Source organism: Nyctereutes procyonoides, unplaced genomic scaffold (genome assembly GCF_905146905.1).
Source record: "Nyctereutes procyonoides isolate TBG_1078 unplaced genomic scaffold, NYPRO_anot_genome, whole genome shotgun sequence".
Taxonomy (NCBI): domain Eukaryota; kingdom Metazoa; phylum Chordata; class Mammalia; order Carnivora; family Canidae; genus Nyctereutes; species Nyctereutes procyonoides.
In genome coordinates, this window is record NW_026575020.1 from 18,895,946 (window position 1) to 18,912,585 (window position 16,640).

General features: G+C 40.5%; 1 protein-coding gene across 7 annotated transcripts in view; it reads right to left on the reverse strand.

Annotated features, from left to right (window-relative positions):
• The window catches only part of ACACA (acetyl-CoA carboxylase alpha), a 289,228-nt gene that overhangs the window by 39,693 nt on the left and 232,895 nt on the right, over positions 1–16,640 (reverse strand). For all 7 annotated transcript variants that reach the window (XM_055322849.1, XM_055322873.1, XM_055322865.1 and 4 more), the window contains 2 exons: positions 3,765–3,908; positions 3,066–3,186 (listed from right to left, as the gene is read on the reverse strand). In XM_055322849.1, coding sequence (XP_055178824.1) covers positions 3,066–3,186; positions 3,765–3,908 — 265 coding nt within the window. The remainder of the gene's footprint in view (positions 1–3,065; positions 3,187–3,764; positions 3,909–16,640) is intronic.

Consider the following 16,640-nt stretch of genomic DNA (forward strand, 5'->3'; position numbering starts at 1 on the left):
TGTTTTTAACCATATTATAATAGATGCATGCATTAGGCAACTGAATGCTCATATGCCTTCAGACATCATCTCCTATTTCATTTGCTAGTCTGCATAAAAAGAACCATTTATCAACAAAAGCATCATTTATTGTTAAACGATGGGGTTCAGCTAGCAGAGAGTTTGCATGCTTTTAAATAAATAACTTGGCTTTTTTCAAAACACTACAAACATTTGTCAAAAGGCAGCCAACTCATTAAAGTGTTTACAAAATGTCTATTTCTATTTTAAAACTTAGCTTACAATTTTGTTTGATTCCACTGACTTTTTTTTAATGGAAAGCTGAAGATAGCCAATGATAAGTATTAATGATCAGATGAGGACCCAAATTTGGGGAAAAGAAAAGGGACTTGGCTTCTCTGCTAGAAAAGCAACAAGATACATCCACTTCACTTAGAGCTGAAGAAGTATAATCTTTCTACAAGAAAGGGCCATACCCATATACTCAACACATAGCAAAAATATAATGGTTAAGATGCACATACTTAATGTCATTAACCTCCCCTGCACACAAAATTTCCTTCACTGGCAAGACATGTAACTTTCGACATCTTAGGTTAAGAAAAAAACTTTTGTTCCACAGGTATCCGTGTTTGACCAAGGCCCCATAAAAGCTTCTGCAAATAACTGTTTCCTAGCTTGCCCCTCAGCTCGCAGTTTCTCAGTGATCCTTCTAATTTGAACATGGCCCTCCGCCCCCTAAAAACCCAAGTCCAAAACCAATTAAAAGTGGAGATCCGAGCAAGCTAACCTCTGCTGACTTAAACAGGATGGAGAGTGTTTTATCAAGACTAAATTTGTAATTACTGTGTTCTACATTCCTTGCCTCTATGGCCCCAGTGTAAAATGTGATCATCCATTTCAAAATTATCTCTCTATCGTGAGCCCAAAGCCGATCGTTTAGATTCTGGTCTCGTGTTGGGCGTCAGTTTGAAGAATATCACAGCACTATCTCCTCTAATAAATGACTTTAACTTTTCACCTAGAAGATATCTGCTTTAACTTATCACAGGGAATCATCTGCTTTCTTTAACGCTTCCACTAAATTAAAATCTGAAGTCACTCGATTTGGGAGCGAGTGTTAGCTGCACATAGACAGCAGGATGAATTACTAGGGAGTCGATGAAAAAATATTATCCAAAAAACAGAAAACTTAGTTTATCACAAATTTCATTTTATTCTGTGGATCTCATTAATAATGGCCAGGATAATGCCCACCTACGTACACACACATCTGTTCATCCCATGAAAGAGAGTTCAAATTTTGATGAAGGTTCTAAATCAAACTTCTAAGTGCTTCAGGATACTGAAATTTTAACTTCATATGCGAGGATCATTTTAGGATTCTTACTTCAATAACAATGGTTTGGAACAACAAAATTCATCAAAATGTAAAGATTTTCTTCTTTAAATACTGCCTTGTATGTTGATCGGGGCAAGGGGCTCATCGGTAGGCTAAGGCTGGTGTAGGTGAACTTCACCCTCCTACCCCCCAGAAAGCAGATTGTATTCAGTTTAGATGTAGGACTCAGAAATCAGCTAAGATGCACACACCGCTCCCCCACCCTGCCCTCCCCTACATGATTCCCAGGAGAAGACTCATGGAGTCTTGTTCTGAATTCTCCCAGAAAAGTCCTAGATTTTAAGGCTGACAGGTATCGTAGGTTCACAGTTCTTATCAAAATCATGGCATGCAAATAAGAGGTAGGGAGATTACTATGGTGATTTTTCTGGCTATGTAAGAAAAACTAGTTTTTATTAAGAGCAACAAGAAAAGGCATTGAAGACAACAGGTAAAATTTTAAATTAAAATTCCTCTGGTGATTTTTCTATATTATCTATTCTTGGTCTGCAGATTAAGCCCCAATTCCTAAGTAATAGCTGTGTGACCTTGCACAAATCACTTAACTTCTCTGAGTTTGTAAAGTGGTAATCTCTTTTTATCTCTGAGAAGTAGTAGCCCAAATAAGATAATGTATATGGAAGTGTTTTGCAGTCCCATCTAGCTCAGAGTGGGTACCTATGAATGTTTAAGTCTTCCTTATGCAGACCTCCTTTTTCTTTCAACAAAATCACAGTAACTCTTAAATTTAATGAATTATCTTCTGCAGTCCATTCTTCTTTTAGATACAGTTTTCTCTGAAATAGTTGCAATAAACATGCAAAAAAGAACAAACACTTTCTCAACCTGAAAAAAAAAATGGATTCAAAATGGAGCAAGGGGAAAAAAAAATGGAGCAGGGGGATTTGGGCTTCACAAAAGAACTACCTGATAAGTAAGGTTTGTTAAAATAGCCTAATGGACCGACAAGCAAAAATATACATTTATATTCATCTTACCTGGAGCCATCACTTTTTTGTTTTGTTTTTGTTTAAAAGATAGATAAAATCAGCCATAAGACAGAGCGATATATTAGATAAGCATGGAGGGGGAGGGTGTGTTCTCATTTTATAATCTTTATAAAATTAACAGTTCTGGACAATCTCTATTTGAATAATGACTTTACAAAGTAATCTTATGTTAATAACTAGAGCAAGTACCAGTACTTTTGTCAATATCGTAAGAAAAGAAGGGTACACGGAGAGTGGATGCTCGGAAATAGCTTGCCAAGAAGAGTGTAGTAATGTTCTACGCTGAAGGGTCAAATAATTTTTCTAAAGCTGATCTGGTTAGTCTCCGTTTACAGAGACTAGACAGTCAAAGGTTCTATGATTTTATTGCTTAGATTTACCCATTTTAAAGTCTTTGAGCCAATTAAGTAACAAGGGCTTTAAAAACAACAGAAGAAATGTATTAGTGACTGCCCTGCTTGTGACTGACTTGTACACCTAATTTCATTTGGTTCTCATCTGTTCTTGAAGGAATTTCCACCTTGATCTTCAGAGAGCTGTTTTAAAAATTTGTCTCATTTCAAGAGCTCCTTTAGTAGCTCTATTTTGTCATATACTGTTGTGCAAGAATTGGTTAGTGATTAAAAGGAAGACTGAGGGCCAGGGTACCACAGGACCCTCAAATATATACCTACTTGGGTGAGGGCGGCCTGCTAGCATCCATCGAGGATCGTATGGGGCCTTCGTGGGAACAAACTCGATGATTCTATCTATAGGATCCTTGGAGTTCAGGAGAGGAACTAAACTGCGCACATTCTGAAAGGTATACGGGAAGAAAGCACAGCAATCAGAGAACAGCAGGACCAGAGTCCCAACTCAGCCACGATCATTACAAAGACAACAGGGACCAAATACAGAATCATATCCATTTGTCCCAGTCATCAGCTACAGGCATCACAACTATATGCCAAGCCCTGAGAACAGGTCTCAAGTCTCATGTAGGAGCCTGGCAAAAAGTGGTACATTCTGACTCCTGATTTCAGTGTACCCATGCTTTATGGGAAGCTTCCCAGGGGGTTAAGGGGAGTGGAAGAGGTGAATTGCTATTACAAAGGAGAAAACCCAGAGTGATCTGAGCCCAGATAAGCCATGAAGGCTTCTGTGTTTGGGAAAACATCAGAAAGGGGTCTAACAAATGAAATCCAAAGGCATTTTAAAGGTAGAAGCCTTTCCTGCAGATGGCTGTAGGAAAGAGAAACCACTACCTTTCAGTGGAATATTTCATAAAATAGTTTCTCCACCATAAAGAGGAGATCTCAAACACAGAGGCTGTGGGAGTTGTGGTGGGAAGGCCAGGTTCTGTGGGCTGTGTCTGCTGGGTGGGAAAAGCTCACCTTAGGCATGTAGGATAGCCAGTGCAGGACAGTGAAAACCCCTTCAAAGTCATCACAAACAATGCTGTGGGTCACCCCATTGTTGTGCATGATCTGGATGCCCCCGAGCTGGTTATTGGAGGTGTATACTTCCCGCCCGAGGACCTAGAGAAACAAGCAAGAGAAGACATTCATCTGGATGGAAATAAAGGCAACGTCTATTTTGTGATTCTCACTAAAATGGGTTCTTTTCTCCACAAGACACAGATTCCAGCCTCTGTGAGTTGTTCTGAAGGACTCTCTGGACCTCTGTCTTCAAAAGAAAGCTTAGAAAATCAAAGAGGCTTTTGAACAATCATAGATACCGTTACAATTTAAAAACCAGCAAGCCTCTCCCTCTCTCTCCTAGCTGCCACAGACAGGTGTTAGCATACTTCAACTCTGCTAGAACTATGGTGGGGGTGAGAGGGTGAGGTTGAGACCCGGAAGTGCAGGCAACCCCAGCGTCTGCAGGCCAGCAGGGTTACTGCATAGATACACAAAGAGGTAACATGTCGGTCTTCTGACAGTCTTTAATGACAAGTCTCACTCAAAGAAAAGCTGTGAGGTTTGGGTCCCTGAATTTTTTTAAAGGATTACTTTTCCCCTTACAATTGATTTTTAAAGCCCCACACACAAGCCTTAAGGCTGGCAAAATCCTGAAGCAACTCATGATACATACATGAACCCTTGAGTCTAAAGTCGTCTTTGTGTGCGGAGTGGAGGGCAGTGATTTATACCCAAGCCCGTCTCTCCTCTGTCCTTCTCTGCCAAGGTTCCAGAGAATACATAGCACCTCTATCCCTGGTGTGTCCCTGGAGGAGTTTAACCCATATGAGGTTGAAAAGCACCTGTGTTTGGAAACCACAAAGTTTCCTTTATAGAAGAAGAAAAAATAGGAAGAAAGAATATTTGTGGTTTTGGAAATCGTAGGGTTTCTTTTTCCCTAGAAGACCGGTTAATAATTTCTTTCAGGGAGGGACATTTTCTGACCCAGCAATGGAAGCCAGGCAGCCTGATCACTGACTACTGCAAACTGCTGAGTGTGTAGTAATTGCCCGTCATCTAGGGTAGCCCTGGAGAGCTCTAAACAGTTGTAGAGCGCTTATTGTGTTTTACCTTTTCTTTTCCCTCTCCCCTCCTCCTCCAGAAAATAATCACAACACAAATTTTCTTCCTTAGTAACTTTTATTCATTTTCAGTCTCTGGGATGAATCTAATAAACAGAAAGCCAGAAATTCTACTTGCATATTCCCATTTTGCTCCTTCTTGTTAGGAGCTCTCCATGCTGGGCCAGCCCCCCCACATCAGGTCCCTGCAAAGGATGAGGACATTGGTGACCAAAGTAATCACCTCCGTATGACCCAACTGGCCTCCATTCCACTTAACTTCAGCTGGAAGGGACGAAGAGACTCTTCTGAAAAGGATATGTAAAGAAAAACTGCTTCCCTTGGTAAGGAAGTCCAGAAAACCAGTCTTTGCAGACAGCCCTGAGCTGAGAGACATGCTGGCAACTCCTCTGAAAGAGCCCCAGGAAAAGGGGAGACCACTTCCAGACCACTGGGCTCCCCCTCCTCCTCTCACAGTGTGTCTTTAATCTCAGCCCAGGCACTGTGGCTCCTTTCTCATTCTCCTGCTGTCTCTTTCCATTTGCCCTCTCTCTGACTGATACACTGATCTCTCGGTCACTCGGCTTTCTGCTCCACTGAGTCCATATTACTAATAACACCTCCGCCACGGCCAGTTTACCTCATGAAGGCAGGAGCACATCATTACAAAATAAACTCATAACTTTGACATTCTAGCAAATACACGCCGTTTGTTATCTTGATGGCTTTAGTCTTTCTAACAGGCAGAGGGCATTACATACCTGTTTCATTTATATCTTTAAATGTGTGCACACATGTAGAGTCACACATGCATCAGGAAACAAAACAGAACGAAAAACCAACCCAAAACAAATATCCAAAGCAGTCAGTTGATGGGGGACCCTGGTGGAAGCAAAAATCCTGTCACTCAGGGAGGCCATGCTCCGATCTGGCTCTGGTTTTATGGACGTCATAAACCCGATGGCCCACAACTGGTCCTTCTGGGACAGACCGCCTCTCTGCCAGAAGTCATTCAGTATGATCAGCAGTATTTTTAATTATTAAAATAAAATTGGAAAGGGGGAAATGAAATAAAAAGGAGACACTGCACTGACCCTGAATATCTGATATTCACAATCTATGTCAGGAGCCTCTTGCTGCCTAGAAGAGAGCTGGCACCATTTCCTACTCAGAAAGACAGCTTTCTTTCCTAGAAACACTATTTCTAGTACTTGATAATGTCCACCTGCTTAGAACCTCACGCCCCTCCAAAATTAGTAGCAGACTGAAGAAGGACTAATCTTGGCAAAAGGGAACAAAGCAGACCAAGAACTGCTCAGCTGTCCAAACACATCTTCCTGACACATCCTTGTCTCTCATTTCAAAAGGGAAGAGAGGGCAGCCCAGGTGGCTCAGCGGTTTAGCACTGCTTTCAGCCCAGGGTGCGATCCTGGAGATCCGGGATCGAGTTCCACGTCGGGCTCCCTGCGTGGAACCTGCTTCTTCCTCTGCCTGTGTCTCTGCCTCTCTCTCTCAATCTCTGTCTCTCATGAATAAATAAATAATCTTAAAAAAAAAAAAGGGAAGGGAATCCAGGACTGGGGCTACTCTCAGAGGCTCTGCCACTTGCCCATTCCACCCCATCTTCCTATAAATTAATGGGAGACAAACTTGGAGCAAGAGTTTAATCACCTAGCATGTCATCCCTTTATAAGCAAAACTCAGCTTCTGACACTTTGGCATTGTTCTGAAAAGGCAGTATTTGTACACTGGATTCAGAAAGAAACCTAACCAGGGCTTACTGCAACCAAGGACACTATCAGACTAAAGAAATGTCTGTCATGTGAGAAAATTCATTTGCTTTGGGAATTAAAGGAAAAATTATAGGCTAGACTAACAGGGTATCCAAATGGCTGTGACTGGCCTTAGGGGGTGGGTGTGGGGAGGAAAGGACACACAGAAATAAAACCTGCTTCACTAATCACAAACAAATGCTAACAATCATAGCTACTTTACAATCGGTGAAGAGAGAGCAGTACCCTCCAGTTCATCTTCAATGACCGTATGTTTGGAGCATGCACCAGTAGAATGAGGGTGCACACAATAGCTCCTGATTTATAGGGGTCGTTGCTGACTCAAGTGGTTTTAATGATTTTAGAATACTTCACAACAAAAGCTGCAACCAAAGAAGCAGAATCTGAGCTAGGACGAAATCCATTCTACCTAACTCTGAAATGATCATGCTGAAATGATCAGCATCTAGAAAGGCAAAGAAAAAAGCCCACCTAGACAGTACCACTGTTTTATTCTTTAGTGTTGCCCTACCAACTTTTCACAGAAAAATTTGGGGTAAACAACCTTCACTAACATAGTATTTTCATAAAGTAGGTGAGCTTTATTCATGTTTTTTCAACTCCAACATACACATTTTGGTGTCAGTCGAGTTCCTAGCCATTTTCCATGTTCCCAAATTACTTTTCTCACATGGTCTACTGTGTGATGCAAACATTTAATTTAGCTTCCCAACAAGCATCAATAACCATATTTAAACACAGAGGGCATTCAAACAGAGGTGGCTCCTGAGGCTCCACGCGTTTAAGTGGAAAAGCAGTATTGTAAGATATTAGGAACAGACACCACCTCAGGGTCCTCTGCTGAAGAGTGCCCACACCACAGAACTGAACAAGGGCTGTCTCTGCCAGGAAGGAGGATCTTCATCCACTTAATATAAACTTAAGCCTCATCCAGCTCTTCATTCATTGCAGTTGGCAGACCAAAGCAGGAAGGGTACCACATAAAAGCCAGTGATTAGCAGAGACACAATTGTTAAAGGCTCCACCGAAGATGCTACACAGCCTTTAGAAATTTTGAGATACATAAGAAGTACAAATGAATGTAGTCATACATACATGCTAAGGCCTCTGCTGCTGTTGTGGCTTATCTAGAGACACCGCAGACAGCTCAGGTTTACCGCAGCTGACAGGCAATGAAAACAGTCTAATATACCGCCTGCTCTCTCCCTTAAATCCCTTTTTGGGGATCAAGATAAACACGTTCTTCCTTTCCCCAGTGCTCCAGACATTTGACTGAAGTGGCAGAGCATTGTGAGGTTTTGTGCAAATGAAATCACTATGTAATACCGAATGAGTATAGTATTTACTTGTCAGGATATTTGTCAGCATAGGCATTGAGATTTCTGAGTTTCACAGATGCAACTTAGCTCAATTTTTTAAAAAACTGCCTTTGTCCTGAATATACACATTATGTCAGGGGTCTTTAGACTTATAGGCAAATATTTGCAATCATGTGCTGAAGATGTGAAAAATAATGATGCATATCGATGGAATAAAAAATGAAATCTACTGCTGCTCCCCCCCCCCCCTTTAGCCAATCTTTCCCCCTAAACAATTCTTGAGTCAGGGTAATTTTCTATTTAAAGAAGCCGGAAGTATAAAATTCCTCTTGTGTCTAAGAATTTAGGCTACATGAACAGAGTCCCTCCTGCCATCCTCCCTCTCATTAGGATATTTCCATTCTCAAGAGGATTTGAAGAGAGGTTTTGTACATTTCCCAAGCAATCATCATTAGTGGACGTCGTTCATGATTCTAGATTAAAGTCACTCTGGGATCTGTTAGGTTATTGATAAAGGTTTGGCTAAGGCAGAAAGAGACAGACATGAAAAAAAAATTAAGTGAGGGAAGGAAAAAGGCAGTAAGATAGGGACAAAAGAAATGAAGAATGAGAGGGAGGAAAAGGGAGTGGGGGAGAAAAGAGGAAGGGAAAAAAAATGCAATAGCTCATCTACTCAGGCTGCTAACACCCTCCTCCCTGACCTGAGAGGACTACATTTTTAAAAGCTGACAAGTAATTCAATCTCCAATTAACAATTTTAAGTGGTGCAGCACATATTACTGTGTAAATGTTTCTCCAGGAATATATCCAAGGGTGAATGGAATTAAATCTCTAGGGAGACAGAACTGGTGCCTATGCAACCAAGAATATTTGGAGGTTCCCAAAACACAGCCTCTTGATACACAGACTCAGGTTTACAACTTCCCCTCGCCTCTTCATTGCCACTTGTCACTGGCAAACTGGAATGCTGGTTCGTAGCTGGTAGTCTAGGGTTAGGGGTAGAGAAGGGCCACAGTGACCTACTGCTGGCACAGGACGGGAAAGCTTCTGACCTGAGCCACAGTTAGATTCAAGACCATCCACTGCAAGCCCCAAAACCTCTCTCCACACCACAGTGTTAGGAAATGATCAGGTCTGTTGATGGGTAAATTGGGAGCACAGGGATTGGGAGAAGATATTTAACCAAGGAGAGACTCAGATACAAGGCACAAAAACACTGCAAGACATCTGCTTACTAAGGGGTGGGGCAAACAGAGGAAGGAGTTAGATGGCAGACTGATGACAAGGATTTGAGGGTGGACCGGGCGAGGGACAGAAACTCATTTCTAATGCAATGGGGGTAGAGAAGAGCCACAGGACAGTTTACTTGTCAAATGTCTGAGAAAAGGCATAAGCTTCCAGAGTGAAAACTGCCAAAAAGGAATCACTTACCTCAGGGATCCGACAACTGATCATTTAGCTACAGATTTGAATGTACTGACAATGAATTGCTTCCAAATATGGAAATTAAAAAAAAATTTAAAAAAAAATTTACTGAGGTATAATTTACATATAGCAAATCATTCATTTTTATGTTCAGAATTCTATGAATTGTGACAAATATATATAAGTCATAAAACCATCATCCAAATCACCCCGAAGGTTTCTCTCTAGGAGGGAGGATCAGGATGGTGGAGCAGGAAGATCCTGAGCTCACTTCCCATGAACAAACCAGAACCACAACTACATATAGAAAAACTATCTCTGAAAATGAACTAAAGACTAGCAGAAAATATTTTACACAACTCAGAACATGAAGAAAAAGCCACATCAAGATGGGTATGCAAGGCAAGATGTGGTCTAGTCAGGACCCATACCCCTGGCATGGTGACCCACGAGTGGGAGGATTATCATAACTGTAGAGGCTCTCCTTGAGGAATGAGGGGTCCAGACCCTACACTGGGCTCCCTAGCTCAGGCAACCTGCACCAGGAAGTAGAGTCCCCATAACATCTGGCTTTGATTTTTTTTTAAAGATTTTATTTATTTACTCACGAGAGACAGAGAGAGAGAGAGAGAGAGAGAGAGAGAGAGAGAGAGAGAGAGAGAGAGAGGCAGAGACACAGGGAGAGGGAGAAGCAGGCTCCATGCAGGGAGCCTGATACGGGCCTCGATCCCGGGACTCCAGAATCATGCCCTGGGCAGAAGGCAGGCACTTAACCGCTGAGCCACCCAGGGATCCCCAACATCTGGCTTTGAAAACAAGTAGGGCTGATGTCCAGAAGGGCAGCAGGAAAATGAGACTGTACTTAAAGGGTACATACAATTTCACTCCCTCCAAATCCCAGTACAAAAGCAGTAGTTTGAAAAGTATGGGGTTACACATGAAGGAGATTCACTGAGTAATTTTAGGATTGTGCTAGAGGGACAGAGATCTGTTGGAACATTCTCCAGGGAAGAAAGTGTCAGCAGGCATCATTTTCTCTACCTCCTCCCCTTACCTAGTTGGTCTGGTGGTGTAAGAGACAGTTTTGACACTCTCCATCTCCTGTGCTAGCACTACTTACCACATTCCCAGTGTCCCCTTTAATCCCCACACCCAGGGGGTAGCCTCTGCCAACAACAGTGCTCCTCTCCTCCAATGCTCCCTGCCTTGAGGGGCCAGCTGCACACACTAACTGTGGCCCAGCCTCAACAGGAAGGTGCGTGTAGCCCATGCATCCATATTTGAGGATACCCCAGAGGGGTACTTAGATTGAATGAACAGGTGGTTTTGTGCTACTGACCCCACAGGACACTCTCTCTATAAAGACATTTCTTTAAGACCAGGAAATAGAAGTCATCTACCTAATACACAAAAATAAACACAGAGAGTTAAGTAAAATGAGGAGAGAAGAGATTAAGTGAAACAAATGACAGAATAAGACAAAAATCTGAGGAAAAGAATGAAATGAAAAGGAAATAAGTAATCTACTAATAAAGAGTGCAAAATAATGATCATAAAGAAGCTCACTAAACTCATGAAAAGAATGGAAGAACACAATAAGAACATTAACAAAGAGAAAACATAAAAAAAAAACAAATCAGAAGAATATAAAAACTGAAATGAAAAATACACCAGAGAGAATCAATAGCAGATTAGATAATGCAGAAGAATGGATCAGGAATGTGGAAGATAAGAGTAATGGAACCCATACAACGAGAACAGCAAAAAGAAAAAAAGAATGAAAAAATAAGGATAGTTTAAGGGACTTCTGAGACCATGTCAAGTATACCAACATTTGCATTATAGCAATCACAGAAGGAGAGGAGAAAAGGAAAGGAACAGAAAACTTATTTGAGGAAATAATGGCTGAAAACTTCCCTAAGCTGGGGAAGGAAGCAGACATCCAAGTCCAGGAAACACAAACATTCCTAAATAAGATGAACCCAAAGAGACCCACACCAAGATATTTTATGATCACAGTGTCAATAAAGAGGGAATCTTAAGGAAAGCAAGAGAAAAACTTATTATGTACCAGGGAACCCTCATAAAACTATGAGCTGATTTTTCAGCATAAACTTTACAGGTCAGAAGTGAATGGCATGATATATTCAAAGTGCTGAAAGTCAAGACCTTAAAACTAAGAATAGTCCACCTAGCAAGGTTATCACTCAGAATAGGAGAGATAAGGGGTTTCTCAGACAAGCAAAAGCTAAGGGAGTTCATCATCACCAAGCAGGCCTTAACAAGAAATATTAAAGGGACTTCTTTAAGTGAAAAAGAAAAGGGCATAACTAGAAATAAGAAAATTATGAAAGAAAAAAATCTAACTGGTAAGGGTAAACATATAGTAAAGGTGGTGGATACATAGTATGAAGGTTAAAAGACAAAAGTAGTAAAAATCATCTAGATCTATAATAATTAGTCAAAAGATACACAAAATAGTAAGATGTAAAAATATGACATGAATTGGGGATCTCTGGGTGGCTCAGTGGTTTGGCGCCTGCCTTTGGCCCAGCATGATCTGGAGTGATCCCGGACTCCCGGGATTGAGTCCTGCATTGGGCTCCCTGCGTGGAGTCTCCTTCTCCCTCTCCCTATGTCTCTGCCCCTCTCTCTCTCTCTCTCTCTCTCTCTCTCTCTCTGTCTCTCATGAATAGATAAATAAAATCTTAAAAATATATATGACACAAAAAATATAAAATATAGGTAGCGCAGTAAAAATGTAACGCTTTTAGAACCTGCCTGAACTTAAGCAAACATCAACTTAAAATAGGCTCTTTAGGGATCCCTGGGTGGCGCAGCGGTTTGGCGCCTGCCTTTGGCCCAGGGCGCGATCCTGGAGACCCGGGATCGAATCCCACATCGGGCTCCCGGTGCATGGAGCCTGCTTCTCCCTCTGCCTGTGTCTCTGCCTGTCTCTCTCTCTCTGTATGTCTATCATAAATAAAAAATTAAAAAAACCGAATACCTATAATAGACTTTCTTTTTTTTTTTTAAGATTTTTTATTTATTTATTCGTGAGAGACACAGTGAGAGGCAGAGACACAGGCAGAGGGAGAAGCAGGCTCCATGCACAGAGCCCGACGCGGGACTCAATCATCACGTCCTGGGTTGAAGGCAAGCGCTAAACCGCTGAGCCACCTGGGCTGCCCCCGAACGCCTATAATAGATACACAGAAAATAAAGAGGAAAGGATACAAATATAACACTACAGAAAGTTACCAAATAACAAAGGAAGAGAGTAAGAGAAGAAAGTAACGGAGAACTACAAAACATCCAGAAAACAATCCACAAAATGGCAATAAGTACATATCTATCAATAATTACTTTAAACATAAATGGACTAAATGCTCCAATCAAAAGACACAGGCTGGATGAATGGATAAAGACAAGACTACCTATATGCTGCTTAAAAGAGACTCTCTTCAGATCTAAAGATATACAGACTGAAAGTGAAGAGAAGGAAAAAAGATATTACATGCAAATGGAAATAAAAGAAATCTGGGGTAGCAAGAAAAACTTTAAAACAAAGACTGTAACACAACACAAGGCATTATATAATGATAAAGAGATCAATCCAACAAGAGAATATAACGGTATCAAATATCTACACACTCAACATCGGGGCACCTAAATACGTAAAATAAATAGTAACCAATATAAAGGGAGACAATGACAGTAATATAATAACAATAATAGCAGGGGACTTCAATACTCCACTTATATCAATGGGCAGATAACCCAGACAAAAAATCAACAAAGAAAACAGTGGCTTTGGGCAGCCCCCGTGGCGCAGCGGTTTAGCACCGCCTTCAGGCCGGGGTGTGATCCTGGAGACCCTGGATCGAGTCCCACGTCAGGCTCCCTGCGTGGAGCCTGCTTCTCCCTCTGCCTGTGTCTCTGCCTCTCTCTCTCTCTCTCTCTCTCTCTCTCTCCCTCTGTGTCTCTATGAATAAATAAATAAAATCTTAAAAAAAAAAAAGAAACAGTGGCTTTGAATGACATATTACACCAGATGGACCTAATGGATGTGTGTGTATATGTGTATGTATAAATAAAACATTCCATCCAAAAACAGAATACACATTCATTTCAAATGCACATGGAACATCTTCCATGACAGATCATATGTTAGGCCACAAAACAAGTCTCAATAAATTTAAGAAGACTGAAATCACGTCAGGTATCTTTTCTGACTACAATGGTACAAACTAGAAATCAATTACAAGAAAAACTGGAAAAAACACAAACATGTGGAAGATGAACATGCTCATTACTAAACAACCAATGGATCACTAAAGAAATCAAAGAGGAAATAAAAAAATACTTTGAGACAACTGAAAATAGAAATGAAAACCTAACATTCAAAAATCTACAAGACAGGGCAGCCTAGGCAGCTCAGCAGTGTAGCGCCGCCTTCAGCCCAGAGCATGATCCTGGAGACCCAGGATCGAGTCCCACGTCGGGCTCCCTGTATGGAGCCTGCTTCTCCCTCTGCCTGTGTCTCTGCCTCTCTCTCTCTGTGTATCTCATGAATAAATAAATAAAATCTTAAAAAAAAAATCTACAAGACATACAGCAAAAGTAGTTCTAAGGTGGGATGTTCATAGCAATATAGGCCTACTTCAGTAAACAACAACAAAAAAATCTCACATAAACAACCTAATCTTAAACCTAACAGAACTAGAAAAAAGGCAAACAAAGTCCAAGGTTAGTGGAAAGAAGGAAATAGTAAAGATTAGAGTGGAAATAAAATGAAACAGACTAAAAAGACAATAGAAATGATCAATGAAACTAAGAGCTGATTCTTAGAAAATATAAATAAAATTCATAAACCTTTAGCCAGACTCATCAAGAAAAGAAGGGAGAGGGCCCAAATAAAATCAGAAATGAAAGCGAAGTTACAACCAATACCACAGAAATATAAAGGATCATAATAGACTACCATGAACAATTATATGCTAACAAATGGGACAACCTAGACAAAAATGCATAAATTCCTAAAACATACAATCCTTCAAAACTGAATCAGGAAGAAATAGAAAATCTGAACAGACCAAATACTATTAATGAAATTGAATCAGTAAACAAAAAACTCACAACAAACAGAAGTCCAAGACCAGATGGTTTTACAGGTGAATTCTACTAAACATTTCAAAAAAGTTAATATCTATCCTCGAACTATTCCAAAAAAATTGAAAGGAATGCTTCTGAACTCATTCTATGAGGCCAGCATTACCCTGACAACAAAACCACAAAAACAAAACAAAAAAAACAAGCCAATATCCCTGATGAACATAAAATGCAAAAATCCTCAAGAAAAAGATTAGCAAACTGAATTCAACAATAAATTAAAAGGGTAATACACCATGATCATGTGGGATTTATTCCAGTGATGCAGGGATGGTTTAATATCTGCAAATGAATCAATGGGATACTCTACATTAACAAAGAGAAGTATAAAAATCATATGATCATCCCAATAAATGCAGAAAAGCATTTAATAAAAGTCAGTGTCTATTTATTTAAAAAACTTAACAAAATGGGTATAGAGAGAACATACTTCAACATAATAAAAGGCATAGACAAAACCACAGCTAACATCATACTCAACAGTGAAAAGCTGAAAGCTTTTCTTCTAAGATCAGGAAGAAAATAAAGTTGCTCACTGTCACCACTTTTACTCAACATAGTATTGGAAGTCCTAGCCACAGCAATCAGACAAAAAAAAGAAAGAAAGAAAAAGAAGGAAAGAAAGAAAGAAAGAAAGAAAGAAAGAAGAAAGAAAGAAAGAAAGAAAGAAAGAAAGAAAGAAAGAAAGAAAGAAAGAAAGAAAAGGGATCCAAACTAGGAAAGAAGTAAATACCTACTTACTGTCATAATTTGCAGATGACATGATACTATATACAGAAAACTCCAAAGACTCCACCAAAAAACTATTAGAACAGGTGCCCTGGGTGACTCAGTTGGTTAAGTGATCCCAAAGTCCCAGGATCAAGCCCCACGTTGTGCTCCCTGCTCACTGAGCAGTCTGATTCTCCCTGTACGTCTGCCCTCCTCCAACTCCTTCTTGCGCTCTTGCTTTCTCTCTCTCAAATAAATAAATAAAATCTTCAAAAAAAAACCTATTAGAATAAATGAATTCAGTAAAGTTCCAGGATACAAAATTAATATACGTAAATCTGTTTTATTTCTATATACTAATAATGAACTAGCAGAAAGAGGAATTAAGAAAACACTCCCACTTACAATTGCGACAACAAAAAGAATAAAATGCCTAGAATTAAATTTAACCAAGGAGGTGAAAGACCTGTACTCTGAAAACTGTAAAACACTGACAAAAGAAACTGGATACACAAATAAATAGGCAGATATCCCATACTCATGGATTGCAAGAATTAATATTGTTAAAATGTCCATATTACCTAAAGAAATCTAGAGTCAATGCAATACCCATCAAAGTACTCTATCAAAATGGGATTTTTTTCACAGAACTAGAATACATAATCCTAAAATTTTATGAAGCCACAAACACCCAAATAGTCAAAGCAATCTTGAGAAAGAAGATCAAAGCTAGAGGTATTATGCTCCCTGATTTCAAACTATATTACAAAGCTGTATGTAATAAAAAGGTTATGGTATTGGCACAGAATTAGACACATAAATCAATGGAATAAAATACAGCATTCAGAAATAATCCATGCTTAATATGACCAATTAATTTTCAACAAAGGAGGCAAAAATGTACAATAAGGAAATGATAGTTTTAAAAAATAGTTTTGGAGTGGGAGGGGCAAGATGGCGGAAGAGCAGGGTCCCCAAATCACCTGTCACCACCAAATTACCTAGATAACCTTCAAACCATCCTGAAAATTTACGAATTCGGCCTGAGATGTAAAGAGAGACCAGCTGGAATGCTACAGTGAGAAGAGTTCGCGCTTCTATCAAGGTAGGAAGACGGGGAAAAAGAAATAAAGGAACAAAAGGCCTCCGAGGGGGAGGGGCCCCGCGAGGAGCCGGGCTGAGGCCGGGGCGAGTGTCCCCAGGACAGGAGAGCCCCGTCCCGGAGGAGCAGGAGCTGCACCAACCTTCCCGGGTGGAAAGGGGCTCCCAGGGAGTTGGAGCAGGACCCAGGAGGGCGGGGATGGCCTCGGGCTCCCGGGGACACTAACA